Source organism: Typopeltis vanoorti, chromosome 12 (genome assembly GCF_054136105.1).
Source record: "Typopeltis vanoorti isolate ZY-2024b chromosome 12, IOZ_Tvanoo_1.0, whole genome shotgun sequence".
In the NCBI taxonomy this organism is placed as follows: domain Eukaryota; kingdom Metazoa; phylum Arthropoda; class Arachnida; order Uropygi; family Thelyphonidae; genus Typopeltis; species Typopeltis vanoorti.
Window position 1 is genome coordinate 137,796,264 of NC_143560.1, and position 22,289 is coordinate 137,818,552.

At 36.8% G+C, this 22,289-nt stretch overlaps 1 protein-coding gene across 2 annotated transcripts in view; it reads right to left on the reverse strand.

Annotated features, from left to right (window-relative positions):
* Nucleotides 1-320: 320 nt before the first annotated feature.
* LOC150101250 (gamma-interferon-inducible lysosomal thiol reductase-like) overlaps nt 321-22,289 on the reverse strand; it is a 62,625-nt gene continuing 40,656 nt past the window's right edge. For both annotated transcript variants that reach the window (XM_090401567.1, XM_090401566.1), the window contains 3 exons: nt 9,763-9,909; nt 3,252-3,320; nt 321-550 (listed from right to left, as the gene is read on the reverse strand). In XM_090401567.1, the coding sequence (XP_090257693.1) occupies nt 488-550; nt 3,252-3,320; nt 9,763-9,909 (279 nt within the window). In that variant the 3' untranslated portion in view covers nt 321-487. The remainder of the gene's footprint in view (nt 551-3,251; nt 3,321-9,762; nt 9,910-22,289) is intronic.

Here is a 22,289-nt window from a genome sequence, read left to right on the forward strand (position 1 = left end):
CTCCCCAAACGGGTAGCCGGCCCATTGATGGAGTTTCCTCTAGCAGAGTGCTGAGGAGTGGTGTCTAAGGGAGACTGTAACATATTTTTCGAACGGGTCCCTCTGCCTAAAACCCGAACGCGTCCCTTGGTAACCCGCGCGACGGACGATGCGGTATTAACATTTTTTGATGGCCTGATCATGTTACAGTGTTTGATAATGTCCTGTTAGCACAAGACGAAATGAGCAAAATAGGAAAGATTCCCCTCGAATACTCGAATAGCATTTGGGGGAAGGAGCAAGAAGAAAGAAAGAAGCAAGGGAGGAAGAGGAGGGACCAGTACACAGATTTTTATTTTTATTAGAAATTTTTATTAACCAATAAAAAATATCATATAGAAATGGTTTCGGATTTCTTTGTCAAAATCCACCTTTGGCCGAACCAGGATGATAAACGGCGGTTATCTTTCTTCTTCTTCCGTTAGCCATCGAAGCTACTCGAAAATGATTACAAACTCGAAATTTCCCTCCTTGCTGGAGCAGGACGCTTACATATTGGTGGAAGTGGGCCCTAAAGCGAAAAACAGTTTCGTTAGCTGTCGAAATTCAGTACTGATGCAATAATAATTAATTCTGCTACGATATACGCTAACGAAATCTAATGTTTAGATTTATTTCTGGTACACGCTTGCACCTTTCAATGCCTGACTGTTTTTCTTTTTTTTAACGTATTCTTTTCATGCTTATTTTGTACCTCGTTTAGTAATATTTTAATGAAAAGGAGAGGAAGTGCTATCCATGAAAGAATGTGCTACCATAGGTAACACTTCCCCTACTCCCTTCCATGCATTGTAAGGACATGCCTGATTGGTTGAGTGGTTAGTTTATCCCCTCTCCAACCAACAGGTCGCTGGTTCGAATCCCACTGCGGGCATGGGTGTTTGTGATTCTCCAACCTTGTGTACCTTTAATATGGCAGTACGACCTTTGCTGTCCTTGCATCATTAAAACGATAAATCATCAGCATTCTCAGGATTTGCACACAGTTGAAGCTGTTTATACAATTGCCGTATGGATATACGGCAGTTGACCAAGCGTTACAACAAAATAAACTGCAGCCGTCTGTCTAGCGTATTGTTACATGAACTCGTACAACTGGAAAACTAAACGAAGCTGTTCCCTTCCCTTCCCATCTGTCTGGGCAATCGATTCTTTCGACAGCGCTGAAAGTTTGAGTAAGATTGGCTTGTTTTGGCTGGATCAGCTCTGCGTTGATCGAATCGGGTACATTAGTATTCTTTCGCTTTCTACAACACTTACGGTAACGAAATCATTTCTGCTTGCTTCTGATCGTTTAGCTTCCGGTTCCAAAGATGGTGAAGGCAGCATAAACACATCCTTGTCACGTAAACCCTTTAAGCAACGTTATTCTGCTCTCGGCGAGTCATGATAGCGTTATCGGAGTTAAGATGGAGAAAGAGTAACGGACTCGGATAACTGAACAACACGTCCCAGCGCCCCCTTTTCCTGAACCTCGCTCTCTTTAAAATCACTGCTGAAATGCACTTTCCCAGAACTGACATTGCTAAGGTCTGCACCACAATCGTTTATAAGTCTTTCTGCGTCGTCCTATTGAGTATTCTCCCTTCCCCCTCAATAAATTCCCTTGTTACTTGGTCATTTTTACGATATAATATTTGAGGTGATAAAATTTGGTCCTCTAAACTCCGCACACGACTATTGCTTTATAGATCATTCATCCCCGCATTGGTTTGCTTGGATTGGAACAAGAGTTATGGGGAACCTTTTTTTTTTTTTTTTTTTTTTTTTCAACAGTCTAGGTGAGTTTCATCCTCTCCACCGATCCTATCTTCTCATTGAGTTCTCTTTATTACGAAGAGGAGATACGAGATATTAAGATCACAGCCAAAAGTTTCTTCAGCATTTCCACCATACTAGATAACGTACGGAACAATAATCCTATTTAATGACCAGGAAGTTGCAATTATTGTCTTGTGCGCTTCTGCTGATACTTCCTAACATGATGTTGACAACGTGCCTAGAAATTATGGTGCCATAAGCTAAACGGATCCTGCATTAAAAATAAATAAATAATAATTAAAACATCGTATTCGCAGATATTCAATTTTTACAATATGCATAGCGAAAACATTTATTATTTTAAATGCGAAAAGAGCTGTTCTTTTTTAATTTCCCCGCAATATTTAAATCATCATCTTCTAATAATTTCTCGGAACGTTCAACTATACACCCGTTTGTCCCGGAAATTCCATTCTCAAAAGATACATCAGCTTGGGTGAACCCTCGAGAGGTTGTAAACCAGTAGTACAGTATTAGTACTGTGAAAGGAGTTTTCCATTTTTATTAATTTTATAATTTTTTTTTATTTTTCATAGTCCGGAAATCCTTCTCCAGAGAACAAAACATGGAACTGTTTCAAGTCACTTCTGGATCCCAACCAGCAGAGGAGGGTGTCTCACACCGCTCTGCTCATTCCCAAGAACGACCAAAAAGTGTCATTTTGCAGAAATGATATCCGACTGTCGTTTCCATCTGGAATGCTGAGCGCTTAACTCTTTCCGTGTATTCGTCACGCACGATGACACCAAAGCGATCTCCTTTTATGCACAGTGGCGTCCATTTTCTGGAAATGAGAGGGTGTCCTCCAACACTCTTGATATGCTTAGCTTATCAGGTGGGAGACGCGACTGCACTGCTGAGACGTGCGTTCAGACAAATTGAGCCCAAACGAGTTTTGTATTTTTTAATGTTGACCATATCGTCACGTGATGGTTACTCCGGAGCATTCACTCTTGACGGTAGCGGTGAAGTCGAGCAATAGGGGATGCCGTAGAAATAGTAACGGAAATCCCTTATAATCGAGGTTTTAATGAAATCCCGGAAAGTTCAAATTCCAGGAGATTTTTGGTTTATTTCATGCTGATAAACCACACGCAGTCAATTCACGGAGTTAAGCGCCCCAAGTGGGTCCAAAAACGTAGTTGTCGATTAAAAACTCTTTCCGGATGCATTTCTCGCTCTGAAACTCGTGACCAGAAGCTTATCGAGGACCATCCGGGTCACAGGCTTGTCGTATCTATTTCGACAAATGTTATTTGAGATTATCATGAAATAGATACGACATGATAATCAACTAGAACTAGATACAAATAGATACGACATGATAATCAACGATTTATCGCAAGATATATAATTTAATGCCCCGTAAACAATATATTGTCAACACTTACTCTGTAACTGTCGCAGACTAAACCCGTGAGATCTTTTAGGGCCCGAGACTGGATAAGGGGAGTATTCGTCTGAAAAGAAACACAAATATACAGATTTATGTCACGCGGAAATGAAACATTAATATTATTAGTAATGATCACTCACTCACTGTCTGTCTGTCTGTCTGAATTCACTTCTTACCGCTCAAACGAACATTGCAATTCTTCTTGGTCCCTAATTGCACAACGAGTTAGATATTAAAGATTAAAAGGGGGGGGGAATGTTTCGTGCATAAAACATCCCTATTAAACTCTTTTTTCCCATTATGAACGAAAGGGAAAAAAAAGAAGGAATTGTTTGATTTGATATCGTTGCGTCTGCTAAAATAGGAAATGGCGAAAAAAACAACTGGGGATGTGTGAGAATCGGATGTCAAAGTACAACTTTTAGTGGATTTTAAAGATCTTGATCAATCCTTTCAGTAACTTAATGATTATCTAATAATTTTAAATAACTTATTAAAATATATCATATTTTACAGGTATTAAGTAGGAATATTTATTATTACCAATGAATCTAAATAATATATTATTACGTATGTATTAATAATATTACATTTTAATTATACGCATTGATATTTAATAATAAAATATTAACTTATTAGTAAATATTAGTTTTCTCATAAACGTTAAGTAACGTCACAAAATATTCGGTACTAGCTTTGCCGAGAAAGAAAAAAAAAAAAAAAAAAAAAACGATAATTTTAAATGATTGCAGCGTACAGGTGAGTGCTCGTATGTGCTTTCAGAAGGTTTCTGTTGTCAACTCGTTTCCACGCTGATATCTCTCTTATCGTGCACTTTTATCGTTTAGTTCTGCTTTCGTAACAGGATGTTGACGTGGGAAGATAAAATTAATCCTTTCAAACGCTCGTGATAGTGCTCACGATGTTAATGTGTTTCCTCCGACTACCAAACCTGAAAGAATTGAATATTTTAAGCAAATGTCTTTCAAAGGGAATAACAAAATCTGTTTTTCATGCCGTAGTTTCCGTAAGATAGAGATCACGTTCGAAAATTGCTTTAGAAGTAAGTTGGTGAAAGCGTTTGGTTTACCCGCTTGTGGTTAAAATATGAAGAATTTATTTCTTCTTGTAACGAATGTGAAGTTTTTTGAGTCTTTCATGGTAAGCACTGCGTCCTGACAAAAGTTGACTTCGAATCAAATAATCCCCCATTAATGCGCACGCGCACTTTTTTCCTCCAGTTTCTAAATAGTCGCGCGAAATCCTAGAATTTCTCCTGAATACCCTAGACTGGCTGTCGAACTACTGGCATAGGAATGCTATGGCAGTGGGACAGTTGTTAAGGGTGACAGGATATTCTCCCAGTTGCCGAAATTGTAACCAAAAAATAAAATAAAAGCTGCGTGACTACGAACATCCTATCAAGGGCACAAAAAATGTGGATTCGGTTTTGTGTCGAAATCAGGCCATTTGCCCAACGAACGTTGTCGCTGAATAACTTCCTAAAATGGAACCATTTTAGAAACTTTTCGACAGGTTAACTGAAGAGTTAACCACTTCTATACGTCAGCAGAGGATCTGCCTGCAGACACACCGACTGGAGAACTATCCCCCAAACTACTGATAGAATTATTGGACCTGAGAGTGAGCCTGCAATAACAGGCCACTGCGTAATACGTAAAGTTAATACGCAAAGGATGACGGAAATCCGATCCTGATCCGATCTTTTCACGTTTTAATCCTTTCCATTTTAACCATTTCTCCAATCCCGTTATAACTAAAGAAGCTCTGCCTTTCTCTCGTCAGCCTAGATGCAAAGTTATGGTACGTGACATGAACGCACTTAAGTGTTCGTACACCGTGTTTGGAATGCGAATTCGTAAGGGATGATGACAGCGAAATTATTTGTTTACGATTTGGTTGCGGTTTTAAACTCGAATTTCCCCAAATCCGCTTAGTCATTCTCAGTGGCGGCTCGTGGCTTGAAATCGTGGGGGTGCTGCAACTTTCGAAATATACATACGCACTGTAAGTACACGTATACGTGTTTGGATAAAATATCGAAATTATGGTAAAAATTTTTAAAAAAATTAAACATGAAAAAATATTGTTTATTATCGATAAAATAGTACAGTTTGGTATAATTCAAAATTACTTAAAAATAAAATCCATTATCATAACCCCAATAATGTTCTAAAATAAAAACTAAAACAAATGTTATGTCTTTAATTGTAATGTCCAAATATTTAAAGAGACCGAGTAAACACGATAAGCACTACGAACACTCTAGTACTGGCGCAAACTGCATATAAACAATAGTGGAACTGCGCAACGGACAGTGCCGCATTGCGCTAATAGCTCGCATCTCACTATGACGTGCATATGCTTGACACATAGCAATATGACACTGTAGTAAACACAGTGCTACTAGCGTCCTTCGCCCTCCTAAGTGCTACAAGATGGATTTTTATTATTTTTTATGCAAAATAAGAGAATTGTATAGGATTGTTGATGATAAAATTAAATATTATAAGCAAATATTAATAAATATATTTATGTATCGAGAAAAATTGGGGGCGCTGCAGTTCCGTAGTACCTATGCACGAATCGCCCCTGGTCATTCTCTCTCGCCTTCGTTCATTAATGAGCAGGGCAAGATCTTCACAAGAGGGACAAAAAGACGGGTTTTGGTACAAACTGAATTTTCTTGAAAATACAAAGGAAAGACTGGTAAGGGGTGTGCGTGCGTGCGGAGGGGGGGGGGGAATTATTCGTTATTTTCAGCCTCCTAGATCGTTTATTGTTAGGGGAGGGATGAAGGGGTTTGAGAAATTTAAAAAAAATGCTAGTTAAGATCAAAATTTCTGGTTTTTCATATTTTGTTTTTATTGGTTGTGTATCACAAGTCGCTTTTTGGAACTTGTGATTCTTACTGAACTTACTGGAAATGACATTTTTACCAAAGTTTAGCGATTTAAATTGCACCGAAGCAGCTAAGATTATGAGGCCAGTGAAGTAGGCGTGTTCATAGCCCGTGTTCTCTGGTCTCCTTCCTATTTTGCAAAATGAAAGTCTCCGAGTTTCCAGGAGGAAGAATCCCTCCATATAAAACACTAATGTTTTATATCCCGTGATTTTTTTAAAATCATTTATAAAGTCCTTAGGTTACTCGCTTTGTCGACAGTTGGGGTATTTTCAACTGAAGGTCAAACATCGATCTCTCAACTAGTCATGTATGGCTAAGGATTGTGTCCGTACCACCTTTAGCAACTACTGCATGAAAATTTTCAGACACACAATTCAGGGATTATATTGCACGGATCATAGCTTATTATAATCCGACCGTTACTGAAATTGTAAAAAGAGCGAATTTTTAATATCTGAAGTTACCAATACGAGGAATTTATGGAAACAATTCCATGTACCACCCGATTCTTCTCTATACTTAGTTAAGCGAACAGGTCGCGTTCGCTTGCAAGATGGAACCACTTCGATTGGGTTTCACTTCAAGAATCTAGCTCAGAGCACAGAAAGGAATCACAGGAAAGATGCTGTCAGCTCGTGCAGGCTAGATATGCGTGTCGAATTCACATGAGCCGCCATTCTCAGCACTTCGTATAAAAACATTTGCAAATTTGAAGGAACTTTTTGAATCCGTTACTCGTCTTTACACGAATTCCGACGCACCTGTTTAAAGAACGACTGACAACATACGTTAAGCGAAGGATTTTTTTAGGGCGTGAAGGAAGGCTAGTAAAATATAGAAATTTTCGGGCTTCAGGAATTGTCTCGTAGATTGCACAAAATTTCCGCTTCTTTGCCCACGGAAAAACTGGAAAACGTTTTGCTGTGTCACTTAGCACGTGCGTATACAATTACACGGTGTTGGCTTTTTAGGACGCTTCTAAAGTTGTGCTGGAATTCTCATTTGCAACATTAAGCTGTGCAGAGAGTGTGGAATTGGTTACCCCACACAGCGTTATTTACTTATCTTCGTACGCCAAAAATCAGTGAACCTCGGAATCAGCCGATAAATACTTCGAAAAAGTTCATTTGGGACTGGAATGTCTCCAATAAAAGGTGTTTTTTATACTTTCTATTCAGAACCTTTTATTACTTTTTAACATTCCAAAATAAAACAAATTTAAATAAGTTGAGTTTTATCATCGCAGGATATGACTGTGTGTGTTTGCGCGCGCGCAATTAAGCAAATTGTCTTTGTTCTCTTAAGATTTTGGCGAGAGCAATTAGCGCCACAGATTGGTAGATCGGCCTTGGGCAAGACACCGTTCTCCCCACCCACACTACGGCGCTTAAGACAATTAGCAGATTAAGCTGCCCTTGAGGTTGTCTCGTGTTAAGCGTTGACAGGCGATAAAAATTCTTGAACGGAAGAGAAAAGCAAACATCTTGTGTTAATAACAAGCTGTTTCCTCTCCTAACACTTGTCAAATTTATTCCAGCCCACGGTCGGTCGCAAATGATTGATTATTGAAATTGGCCATCAGCATGAATACTGTCCTGATGCGGAAATAAAACAGCCCGCGAAAATATTTTGACCCAAGTTCACGCATTCCTACTTACTTAGCGGTTTTTGTATTATGTTTTGTACCCTCCCACAAACGAGAGGTTATACAACCGATAGCCAATCGATGCCGTTCGTGTTAAGAAAAAATCCGATCTTTCTTTTGAGAAGATGGAGGTTGTAGTCACCCATTTTGTCTGTCGCTCGTGTTGCTCTTTAACGGAAATAAACCATTGCCGAGGGATAATAACGAATAAATTTATTATTTTTACGGCTATTATGCCAGCTTTTGTTTAGGAGTGCCCAGTGGTGTGCTATAAGAGCCCTTTGTTAAATTTTTCTCAAATTTACGAGCCTCTTGTTTACTTTTTTATTTTTTCAAACAAACAAACAAACATAATTTTTTTTAAATATATTAAGCGACAAACTCGCACGGTAACCTAACAAAGTGATTTTATTAAATAAAATATTATAGTTACTGTTACCACCATTTTACAAATAAGAATTCACTTTTGGTAATCGCATATAAATAAATAGGACTATAAATTAATGCCCCTTGATTGGTACCGTTGATTATCACTTGAAGTCTGAAACAAAGAGAAATATAACTTACTTCAATATTATTGTGTTTAGATAATATTTATTTATTATTTATAGATTGCTTGTCATAAAAACTTCTATCGCAAACAAAAGAAATTTATTTTGTTTATAAAAAATGCGGACTATTTCATACGTGCGATTATAAAAGATTTTATTCTTATTATATTTTGTAAAATATAAGAATAAAAAAATGTTTTTCTTATGTAAGATAAATTAACACAGATGATCGTGTGCAAATATTTCATGTTTAGATCAGGAAATATTGGTTTAAAAATGATAGCTTTTACAGGTTGATTGTCCCCTCATACTTTTTGATTGGCATGTGTACACAAGCTGTATTAATAAAAGTTTTTGTGTGAAATACGGCTTTTTTTTGTTCGACGATGCGAGCCCTTTGTTAAAATTTCCATTGCTCACCACGAGTGCCTCTTTTTTAATGTCATTATCACTCAAGAATTCTTAGGGCATTGTGGATGTATTTTAGAGACAAATATATGTAGCATAATAGGAGAAAATTCGCACATACCTTTTCTTGGATGTTGTTGCCTGTCTTCTTTCTGCGGTGTGCATACTTCTGCTGTTATGGTGTTGAAAGGGGAGTGGGGGGGTTGAATTAATTTGAAAAAACTGGGTTTTTTTATATATAATATATATATACATATATTATTTTTAAGGGTGGGAGGGGCGCATTTTTTGTAGGGTGGGAAAAAGATGAAAAAGGGGGTTGAAAATAGCAACTGTTTTTTTAGAGGAAGGGGAAGGGTTTATGGGAAAAGGGGGCCGGGGGGAGGGTTGACGGGGTGCGAGCCATTTCGAACGGGTGGGTCGTCGTCTGAGCTCATGGAGGAAGTGGATGCTATGTCGTGTCGGCTTGGTGTTTCTGCCTTTGAAGTGTTTGTGTTATCGCCTATTAGTCGGAGTTGTGACCTAATTTTTATGTTGTGGAGCTTCCAACTATTAATTAATTAATTTATTATTTAATTCACCAATATCTCGTAATCAGAACTGCAGGATCACAACTAGTCATTATGCCGTTTGCTTTTTCGTGTATCTGCACGTGCATGCAGATACACGTGCCTATCCTCAGCTTTTCGTATGTTGACTAAATAAAAATATTGGCTTTTGAATAAATAAACCTTAGTTAATAATTATCTATTCTTAACCTTTAAACAACAGGAGTTTAACTATTCATTTAAAAACTAAACGATATCTTTTCAGTAGCAGTTCATAAATTTAACCCGAGAATTTTAAACTTCCTGAGTAGTCGACTCGCAATAATTATTTAAAATCCAAGTGATATGTAAAACATTTTAAACTTTCATAAGCATACGTGGTTTTAGAGTACTTTTACGGAACAACTGAGATGATGCATTTTTCTTACCCCATTCACGACGATCCATGGAATAAACGTATGTTTTGGGTGAAGACAATTCGTTCTTTTGCCCATCTCATATTCCAAATTGTTTCCTTGTCTTCCGGACGCACACTTTTGTATCTCCTTCCAGTTTATTCCCAACGAGGAGGCGCACTGAAATATCAAAGAAATGACCTGTTAATTAATTGATGCAACCTCAGTGTTGTAAGCAAAAACTATCGGCTCGATACACATTCTCTATGCGTTTGTATGACTAACGTCCAGAGTGGATTGCATTTTCAACAAACATGCTCTGTGTTTCCGCCTTGGGAATGGATGTTTTAAGAAGGCTCTTAGGAGGAAGATGGTTGTCATCGCTCGCTCTGAGACCCTGCTTATTGGAGGCCCGAAATACTTCAAAAAGTACCGTATCTGGTCTGTTGAGTGGTGTTTCCGAATTACATAGACCACTCGTGATACTAAATGTACGACACTTTTACACCTTTCGTAGGTAGAATTTAAATAAATTAGGAATAGATCCGTATTTAATCCGTATCTGCTGATCCCTATCCACCAATATTTTTTCTTTTTTATGGCGTTGTTGTACCATGTCTCGTATCAACACATTAGATATTAAAGAAAGCAGGCTTCAGAGATAGACGAGAAAAATGAGATAACAAATCTGAAGAGAAGGAACATATACTGATCTGTGATGACATCTAAGTCGAGTCTGGTATCCATTATTTCCACACGATAGTCAAAGATGTTTTGTGCATTTGTACTACCGAAAAGCACTAACTCATTTATCCTAATGTGTCACAGAAATTGGTGCGCTCGCTCCTTCACTAGTTAAAAGAGAAGACGCAAATCACTCGGTACAAAATCAGAAGTATGCAGAACTTACAGCTCAAAGCTGTCGCCGCTCTGCTCATGTGGTGCACTTAACAAACTGAAATTGGATTGAGTTTCACACTGCTTTGTATGACTTTCTTGATGATCCGATGGTACGATACCTACATAATGCGATCTTGTAATTGTACGAGAAAAAAAAAAAAAAAATAGAGACCCTCTCTTATCTTTTTCTTTCAGATTGCCTTTATCAGAACTGTGCGGTGATCTAGCTGTAAGGATTGCAGAGTAACCACTTATTTAAACCTGACATTTGTCCTGGGAGAATACTGATGGTGAGGTAGGCTTCATGGATGAAAACTGGGAGATATTAAGGAAAGGAACTGGAGGAGCGAACAGTACAATAAGCACAGGTTATTGTACAATAAGTTAATGAGAATATAGAGCCTATAGGTTCTACTGAAAACGAGATGGTATAAACAAACCGGAGAAGAAGCTTACGTTATTACTAACTTCCTTTCGATTTTCCTCAAAATTAGTCTGCTATTCGCCAGACTTCCAATATGATAAAATCTTACCTTTCGGTCCGAATTCTAAGAACTTCATACTGAAATTTTAATATGAATCTGATTGATAGGATCTGTTTATATCCCTGTTATTTTAGAACACTCATATTTGTTGTCGGCAGTCAACTGTTTCTTTGTAATCCAACTTTCAGATCCATAAGTTAAATTTAAATTGGTAAAAGCTTCGTCACTCTAGTTTACTTTTTGGGCTAATTTTTATTTATTTATTTTTTCATTATACATTTCTGCCAATATACAATTATTGAACTGCTTCCTCTCCATAACAAGTTTGTATATTCTGTTGTCTGCTCAACTCTTTATTTTTCATTTTCACTAAAATTACTTCCAGAAAACTGAACATTTTTAGATACTGTTCATGTTTTCTATTTTCCTTCCATTTCCGTAGTTTTGATCTTTTTATTTCTCAATTTATCATACCAAACATGGCATAGCAGTATTCAAATTAGGCTGCTAAGAGGTTGATTGTAACACAAAGCCTCTTCGAACCAAACTGCCGTCTTCATTTGGTGCAGCCCGTAATAACCAACGCATCGGTGGTAGAATCTGAAACGAAGGAAATGTCATTCCTAATGCTGGTATGGAGGCGTAAGTGGCAGCGCCACCACGAGTGTTTTATTTTAGCTAGTAACCAAATTGAAGGAAATCATCCTACTCGGAAATAAATAATAAAATAAAAATACATCGAAAAATACTTTTGGATTAAAACCAAGGAACGAATAACGTTGACCGAAACGAAAATGAAAATTCTGAACTGTCACCGGAAACGTTCAGGGTGTAGCATATAAAGAAGAAGAAATAAGGCAAGAGTTGGTTTGGAAATAACTAAGAAAAAGAAAAGCAGTTAAGAGTAAAAAAAAAAAAAAAACGAAACCAAACAAATAACTATATACAGATATATATTGTGGAATTGGAAGAGAAGAGAACAAAAGTAGAATTAACGATATGGATAAAGAAAGAGTGGAAGGTACATATACAAAGATATAGCTATTGGAATAATAGCTTATTAGAAATAAGAATAAAAACAAAAAGAGGCAAGCAAAGAATCGCAGGAATACATTTAATCCGGCGAAGATTAAGAAATCGAAGAATTTTATAAGTTATTACAAGATAGATCGATTAAATGAAGCCAAGCAATTTTATATTAATCGGATGAATTTGAGTGCAGAAACAGACAATGAAGCAATCTGGGATGGGAAATTGCTGAGAAAACCGTCTTAATGGAAAAGGGTGAATGGACTTCTCAATTTACAACTTAATGAGCAGCTTATATAGATAGATATGCAAATATATTTAATTGATTTCATTTAATTTTAATTAAATTTAATAAATGCTCAAATTTCATTATGCCGCTATAGAAAAAAAAACAATAATTGACTATTTGACAACTAATAATAAACTAACATAATTAATAAATGATGTAAATATTACTGAGGTGACAATATTTAATTCGGATAATTAACAAATATTATAATACCACTAAACTGAGTCAAGGAAGAATTCTATGATAATAAGCACTTACATAAAAATAAGTCACAAAGAGAAATATATATATATCGCGGAAGCATAAATAAATATCTTGAAAAGAAACAGAACGGAAAAATTGAAGTTAATTATACGTAAACCAGTCAGAAACTCGAGAAAAAGAAAACACGGAATATGAAACATGGATTCCAAATATGGATTGAAGAATATAATTTATGATGAAAAGAAACAGAGAAACAAACAAAAAACAGCTGCCTTGCTGCAGGAAGACTGGAAGAATAAACATAATATAAAGAAAAAAAAAACACGCAAAGAAAAACTGTCCATCTTAATTAAAATAATTATATAAAACAAAACAATTAAGAGTCAAAATTTTAATTATTTGGGCTACAAGATAGGAATATGTTTCAACGAAGATTTAGACACTTAGATGTGTCTAAACAAAGTGCTTTTTATAAAGCAACCAGAGCATAATGACTAGAAGGAGTCATCAAAACACAAACTAAGAATACACTTTATCAATGTATATTCAATGTATATTCGTTGTCTTCCATACACGTCATTGACGTGTATGGAAGACGACGAGAGAAGGAGATAGAAAGACAAGAAAATTACACAGTCCAACACAATTTTAGCTGACTTTTATGAGACTTGTTTTTACTAATTTGGGTGCGTTGATTTCAAATAGCAAACCTATTTTTCTCTATCACGTCAGGTTTTTCCTCTATGGCATTTTCTTTTTGCTAATTTGTAAGTTTTTGATAATTTTTAGTCCATTGTACTATTTAGAGGATCAAAAAAATCGATTTTTTAATATTATTTTTTTTAAGTATGTACTTTTAAAAATCTGTTTCTAACTTTTTATCAAGAAATTCGAAAAATTCCCGAAGATATAGCCTATTATTCAAAGCGGTGCGCAGATCAGAATCGGAGCGCTCACCGATTAACCGTAAAAAATAACAATTTTACTTACACATGAGTTTCAGGGAAAAAATTTTTGTTTGTAGCAATTTCTGCTGTGTGTTCTGTTTTGGCAATCCCTTTGAATACTCCAACAGTAGTTGGCCATCATGTGAGAATCCCATCTTCCATAGTTTTTAAGTCTTGATGAAATCTTTCGCCTTGTTCATCGCTTACATCACCTATATTCTCGGGAAATCTATCAAGATGACTGTATAGGAAAGGAAGCTTTATGCTCATGTTGCAACCTAGGCGCTGGAAATTTTCAAGCATTGTTTCCACTAGATCTTTGTAATTGTACGCTTTTTTGTTTCCAAGAAAATTATTCGCAACCGTCGTAAATGAAGTCCAGGCCTCTTTCTCAATTTCGTTCATAGAGTTGATGAAATTTGGGTCTCTCATTAAAATTCTAATTTGCGGTCCATCAAATAACCTGCTTTAATTTTTTAACTAAGTCGTGGAAGTTTTTCACATATGTATTGGAAACAGTCACCTTGTAAATCTAAAGCTTTAACATACTGCTTCATAAGACCTAGTTTGTGTAGAGGTGGAAAAATGATTTTTTCTCTGTCGATTAAAGGTTGATTTATAACTTTCTGTTCTCCAACATTTAAGGATATTGTTTCTGACTCCAGTGTTGGTTTCTAGCTCGACTATCCCAGAAGCATAGAAAACACGGAAACTTTGTATATCCTCTTTGAAAGCCAAGTAAAAAGTTCACCATTTTAAGATCCACACAGATGATCCAGTTATGGTCTGTATATTTTAATAACTTCAGAACCTTTTTAATATCCTCATATGTTTCCTTTAAGTGGACTGAATAGCCAATAGGAATTGAGCCATATACATTCCCATTGTGTAGTAAGACACACTTGAGACTTCTGCTTGAACTGTCGATAAATAAACGCCACTCATTTGGATGATATTGTACAACACTCATTTCAGTTAGTAAACCTGACACGTTGTTACAGTAAACAAACCCACACTCGTGTTTAAAATATTGTACAAGATTACTTTCCCTGCTACGATAAAAAGTTATCTTCGTATCTTGCTCCAGTAAGTTTTTTCATTTAATCTTGAAGCTAACAATTCCGATGATTCCTTTGATAGGCCCAAATCTCTTACTAAGTCATTCAATTCCGCTTGAGTAAAACGTTGCGGTCCAGAACTAGAAATTAAATTTTCATTGTCTAAATCAACATCCGGGTCTTGCTCCTCAAGAACATCTGAGATAATCCCGATCATGCTCGTTCTCAAGTAAAGGAAGTCCTTTATAAATTGGCACGGCTATTTCATTGGAATGAGCAACTGGCCGAATTGCTGAGTCGAGATTTGGATACACAATGTTTTTCTTATTCTTATTATAACCAGAAGTCTGAACTAAACAAAAATAGCAATCATCTACGTGATTTTTCAGTTCACGCCAAATCATTGGAATGCCAAAAGCTAATTTTTGGCGTTTTCCCTTGCTTCACTGTCGTAAATTTTCTACACATGACTTACACACTTTATTTGGAGCCCATGACTTGTCCTGATCTGCAATTTTTACGTCAAAGTATGCAAAGCACACTTTCTTAACGAAATCAGTGATATTTGTCCTTTGACTGGGAACAGTAAAGCTGCCACAAATGTAGCAGAAGGAATCTACACTATTGACGCATTTTCGAGTAGTAGACATGATGTATTTTGTTCACTGACGACTAACATGCAATTAACAAGACAAAAAAAAACCAGAGACTTTACTGAAACGTTATAAGCGCTCATCATACTTTCATGATCGATTAACGATTGACTGATTTCGATCATTTTGTTTGTCCGCTATGACGCATATAGCATTCATTTGTTTTAGGCAGTTGTCATCGCCTACTTTTCATCACCTAAATGTATTAGGTCGGTTATCGGCCTCTCTCGCATTCAAAGCGCCAGTACGTGCTGTTGCAGGTTCTTACACATTTATTCGTTTACTAACAAGCGAGAGAGCGGTGAGCGCTCCGATTCTGATCTGCGCACCGTTTTGAATAATAGGCTATATCTTCGGGAATTTTTCGAATTTTTTGATAAAAAGTTAGGAACAGATTTTTAAACGTACATACTTTCAGAAAATAATATTAAAAAATCGATTTTTTTGATCCTCTAAATAGTACTACCTCCTTAAAACTATCAAAAACTTACAAATTAGCAAAAAGAAAATGCCATAGAGGAAAAACCTGACGTGATAGAGAAAAATGGGTTTGATATTTGAAATCAGCGCACCCAAATCAGTAAAAAACAAGTGTCAGATCATAATCAGCAGAAATTTTTTTTTTTTTTTTTTGTTGGCCAGTGTTATCAGTGCAGCAAAAGTGGCAGATATGAGGAATGACGACAGGTTACCCAAGACCGGGTAAAAAATGAAAGGCATAGCGAAAGAAATAAACCGCACCAACAGTGGAAACAGAAATATACGAAACTAGGAAGGGCATTTGCAGCGAATGACAGATGATGGAATACTCTTGAAGATGATGAATTACAAGCCAGAGAGCCGAAGGAACACGGGTTGACTGACGACAGGCTAGGCGGATGCCACAACAGGCTGCCTGGCTTAGGATCTTGAAAGAGAGGGGGGGGGGAGAAGATTGTCATCTGTATAAACTAAACACCATCTCCAGTTTAATTATCGGACTTAATGCTCCTTTCCCTGAAAATGTGATCCATTCGGATGACGAATAACAGTGGAAGTAACGTGCACCTTTGTCGCACACCTCATTGAACACCAAACCATTTTCACCTTCTTCCTTCGCTTCTGCCTTACATCTCTGACATGGACTGACTGCATTCGCGATATAACGTTCCATTTGCACCACATCAATGTGGCGTTTTGAACGGCTTTCCTTTTGACACTTTGTCATATGCCATTTCAGGTCCAAAAAAATGAAGTGCAGATCCTTGTTATATTCTTAGAATTATAAAAATCTGATCCTGACAATCCTCATACTTCAACCCAACTTCTTCTTTCACCTTTTTTCTTGTCCTCTTCTGAAGTAGGCCTTGCATAAATGGATTAAATGCAATACTCAGCAGGAAATTCTCTCCAGAGAATATTCTGCAGTGATTGTATGAATATTTATTTCTTTAATATTGTGACATTGTCGTGTGCTCTTTTGAAAACTGGTTTATACAACATTACTGAGAAAAAAATTAGTTTGAGTTTGGGTTGGATATTTATTATCCCGCTTCTTGTGTATTCAAGGAACTCGCGTGAAGAGCAATTTCGGCGGTGATTTATTTTATAGATTTTATCGTTCGTTCGTTCGTTTTACTTCTCTTTTGGTGAAGTATAAATGAGTTTATCATCCCCTTCAAACAACACTAAAATGCTGCACTGAAATAAAATTCACACAACAATATCAATGGCGTAAATACAACGCTGCCTTACACTACAATCCTCAACTGTTCCTTCAATATCAAATAAGGTGAAGGACCGCCTTTTTTTTTTTTTAATGCGCATATCGTCTTTGAAAGTTTGTAAACGTATCGTACATCAGTACCGTGGATTGGTGACTGGTCGGATAATCTGGAAATACAAATGAGCGCAGCTGTAATTTTAAGCCTTCACAGATATGCAATTAGCAGGATTCTGTCCCCTGAGAGCTGCCGGTAAGAAATTTGCTGCTCCTGGGTGAGCACTATTCTGCCGCCTCCAAATTCCAAGAAATATGAAAAAAAAATTGTTGTTTATATACTTGAACAAGTGATTTCAACATTTTAAAACACAAGTTTTACGGTAAGAATATCAACAAAATATTTTTTAAATAATTAGACAAAATACAACCATTATAATGATAGCAAATAAGCAATAATTAAGATTTACTTCAGAGGCCTTTCTTAATGCAAAATCATCGAGTTTTCCTAAATCTAAAATTCATTGTAAATTGCCAAACTCGATAATCTTCGGTCGGCCACTGGTGATCTCAAATGATTTTGTTATGAATTTAAGCTTGGGAAACCTCTTTTGGTACCAACAATGCGTAATTACCGGAATGGTTAATGCTATTCGCACGACTGTAATTACAGTTGCACATATTTCTGTAAAGGTTTCATTCAATGCCTCCCGCGGTCCAGTTCCTGGCTAAATGATTCTGAATGTCTTCACAATTTTCTCTTCGTTTCTTCTTGAATTTTCTGTAACTCTTCGGGATTGCTGCCTAGCTTCTCAAAGAGAAGATAAGAAGACTTACTTGAGTAGCTGACAGCTTTCGCTTCACGTTTTTTTCTTATACTCTGCATCACATGTTTGGAGCAGCGTGAATCATTTCCTTTAAGCGTGTTTTTTTTTTATAATTTTGCAATGAAATGTAATATTAATATTTTATTAATAATAAACATTTTCGTTTTCATATAATTACTTTTTTGTAAACATCCAATTTCAAAATTTGAAAAAGAAGGAATCGGAACCTCACGAATTAGAAAATTCGCGTGAGAACCTCGATGAACTTACTACACACATAAGTTACGGAAAATTAAAATAAGAAATTTAATGTAAAACACTTACATGTCGTGGGATATCATCAGAGCGAAGACACCAAATGAACGGACAGTTGCAGGAGAGAAAAGAATGATAATGAAAGTACATATTACCGCGAGCTCTTTTTCTATCGCTCTCCGGACAGTAGCACTATCTTACTGGATTCCTCGGGAAATTGAAAACATGTTCATTAACACCGTAATAAACATGCTTAGTCAATGGACAAATTGCTGGTTACGATGCAAAAGTAAAGAGGCAGTTTAAAAGACAATTTAATATTAAATTATATCTTTTGCATGAAATTTGCATATCCCGTATATGTACAACCCATATATATATATATGTCCGTGTGTGTATTCCCCAATCTGCACTTGGAGAACATGGAATTCCTAATTGCAACAGAATGCTTATCATCACAAAAATCTTTATAATCTTTATAAGTTCTTCGAAATTTGAGGAGCTCTTCAAAGAGTGCTCAACAATTTTGTAATCAATTGAAACAAAATCACCGTAATGATTTAAAATTCTAATTTCGAAAGTCACAAATAATCTAACGATTTCGTTGTATGTATATGCAATATACAGGTGTGTGTGTGTGTATATATCAGTGTCGGCCGGTGAAAATTTTAAGTGGGGATGCTGCATATAAAAAAAAAACTTTTTTTCCTAATCAGTAACTAATTTATTAATAAATAAATTTACATATTAAAAAATTGCTTTATTAAAAATATTTCATCCTCACTACGAACAAACATCAATAATAATGAAAGTTTCGTATCAATAGCAATGACAAGCGCAAACGAATATCGGCGTGCATTTTTGGTTTCATAATCTACAGCGTTAATCGAACAATTCCAATTATTAACTATTCAATCAATGTCGAAACATAAGCTGTAACCTTTAACATGTTGTACTGCATTTATATAATGTTGTAAGCGTTGTTATTATTTATAAACAAACAAAATTTTACTTTTTCATTTTTTCTTTGGGGGTGCTGCAGTCTCGCAGTACGGGCCGCGACTGCTAAATATATATGTGTGTATATATAAAACACACACACACACACGTATTCATGATTTAGTTATTCGTTTTTTTTTTTTTTTTTTTTTCATTTCATTTCCAATACACTATTCATATCCCCTTCATGCGAAAATCTCTTAATTGTATAAGTACTTCACTGCACTGTGATGCAGATGTATAATTTATTAGTTTAATTAATTTTATTTTCAGTTTACTAAATTCTCCTTGTTAAACTGTCCCTTTACTTTTACATCGTAACGAGCATGCGCTGTTTTGTCCATTGGCTAAGCCTTATTTATTGCTGTGTTAATGACCATGCATGCAGTTTCCCACGTACAGGCAGGTGTAACAAAGGAACTGAGTTGTATGGTATGGAGCAGTTTGCAGAACGCCCGTGACAGCATATTTTACCAATTATCGAAATTATCACACTGAAGAAGGGGAATAAAAAAAACCGAGATAAACTGCTGCCCCCCATGCGTTCCTAATTATCACATGACTATAGCACTTTTTAACATCTTGTCATTCTATCCTCGCGTCATCCTTTCTTTTGGTAATTTACGTACTGTATATAGTAAGTTCATCCTCAATAACGTTCGTATTAAGAATCGAAATCGCGCGTGAAGCTCACAAGAGCTGCTCACTAAATGAATGTCTTAGTGCCAACATTTCTAGTGTTGATTTTATTGACTTTAATATTAATATTTTGCTACGTTTGGTTGCGATGGGTTAGAGAAGATAATAATGCCATACATAAATATATCTCACGAATATTACTTACTGACTACATGCACATGCACTGCTTAGACAAAAAAATGCATCTCCATATGTAGTCATAAACGATTGCGAACAAGCAAATAAAAGGCTATCGGAATGTTCCCGAGTGTCCATGTTATGGTGATTGTTTCATTAATCCAATCTGAATTTTAGAAACAAGAAATAAAATAATAAAATATATCCAGTTAATAATTTTTAGGGGCTTCCATTTTTGTTAACTTCAAGCTTGATGTCCCCAGACATTGTCGTAGTTGCTTAGTGGGTTACGACAGCTCTGTGTTCTCTCCCTCCTCTCCTCCCACACACACATCTTCTTCTGGTTCCCATCTGCCATACGGCCGCGGGAGGGTAGCTAAATGCTACCATTCTAGGGAGAGATGATTATGAGCAAGGTGGTTTCCCGTTGCCTTCCTTGCCGTAAGTATTTATGACTGTAACCTGTGTGTTCACGGGGCCGGTTTGCGGGATGAAAAACCCCAGATAAACTGGCGGAAAAAACCCTGCTGCCCACGCCCAAGACCGGCTAACTTGGCTATGGCTGAGGAAGATCCTTGAGCTCCTCACGTCGTGGACGGGAATCGAACCTAGGACACTCCTTCCCCAGGCATATGGTTGCGAAGCGCAAAGCCACTAGGACACACATACAACGAGGAAATTCGGTACCACTTGAACACATTTACAAACATTCCTGCCCACAAGGTTCGAACTTGCAGTCAATTAGTCGAGACGCGATCTCTTTGAGTAATGAAGCCAGCATTTAAACTGTAATAAGAATCTTTGTGTTTAACTTTTTTGGTGATGATTTAACTTACGTATTTTGAAGTATTAAAATTAAAAAAAAAAGTCAATTAACGTTTAATACCCGTCTATTCCTTAAACTAAAAAAAAAGAAACACGAGTGCTAATATAGACGATTCCACTTTCAAATTTCGTTGAAACCTTCTTTGAGCAGCAGTCACAGACAAAGAAAGGGATATCCATTGGATTCTTAGAGATTATTAACAGTCATCATATCGACGCGTTTCTCAATTTGAAGAGATCGAGAAATTGAGAAATCTTTCAGAAATATGAAGCGCATTAACTCTTCCTATAAAACGTTTCCAACATCCTGCCGATATGACGTTTTCTTCCCAGCTGTAGACTGCCAGCAGGAAGATCGTTATAAGTTTGATTCTGGCTGCTGACCACAGGAACCTTTATAGGGATTTTTTTTTTTTTTTTTTTTTCCCCAACAGGTTCTGGAGTCAGCAAACAAAACGAACATTCAGAATTCTCTCCATTTTAGATGACATATTAGGTTTGGCAACCACGAAATGGCAACAGTTGTCTGCCGGGATCGCCTCCCCGGATGTCAATGAAAATCATTGATAACCTTGGGTCAGCTACAGTGACTGATCGCCGCCCTCCAATATTGAAAGCGTTTGGGCTAAACAGCTTCTTTTAGAAAACAATTTCAATCCGAAGAACGGAGAAATAACCCCTTTTTGAAATCGGCTCAAAATTTTCCAAAGGGTTTCGAGTAAGTGGGGCGCGGTCGAGTTCGTAGGTTGGCTGCTCAACACTCATTTTATGAAAAGAATAAGCAGGCGTCGGCCGTAATGCATGTCACGCAATTTTCTCCTTTCATTTCTTGCGAGGTAGTTCGTTCCGTTAACTAAAAATTCGCCTTCCCCTTCCGAGCCCAAGCAGCATATCCCTGTGTGCTGCTTTGGCTCGCGCTGCCTCTTCTTCACCGACACACAAGAACTGCATGCGCTCGTTGATCACTCAGTAACTTGTAGCTGGAAAACTTATGAAAACTACTTCAGAAAGTGAGCGAAGGAGTTGGTAATTCTACCTTTTAGCGGTTTTCTTTTCTGAAGTTAAACTTAATACGAAAATTGTGCTTAAATAATAAAAGGTAATCGTTCGTTAACGGCATCAACAGGTGGTTCGTTTCCATATTTCTGCTGGCATTATACCCTGAGTCAAACACCCAGGGAGGACTGTGCTGGTAGATTTTTAACAGTGGGATCGCTAAATAAATAAATAATAATAATAATAATAAAATTTGGCGATTCGAATTTGGAATCCGTGTAGAATTACTGCGGAGATAGATAAACCTAAATGTGATATGGTTTGTTGCTTGCGGCTATTTTTGTGAGGAAAAAAAAAAACTCTCGTTTCTGTAAACAAAAATCAGTGGCGTTTGTTCCATTTCAGATCAACTAATTCGGCCTCAGCCAAACATTCTCCCTCCCACCCCCAAAAAAAAGTCTTGACGGGATTCAAACGCGGCATTCTTTGCCGGTCAAACTATTCTTTCAAATGCTGCACGCCATTCATCCGAGTAAAGCAGCGGTTCCCAGCCTTTGCGTACCCATTTCTATAAATTG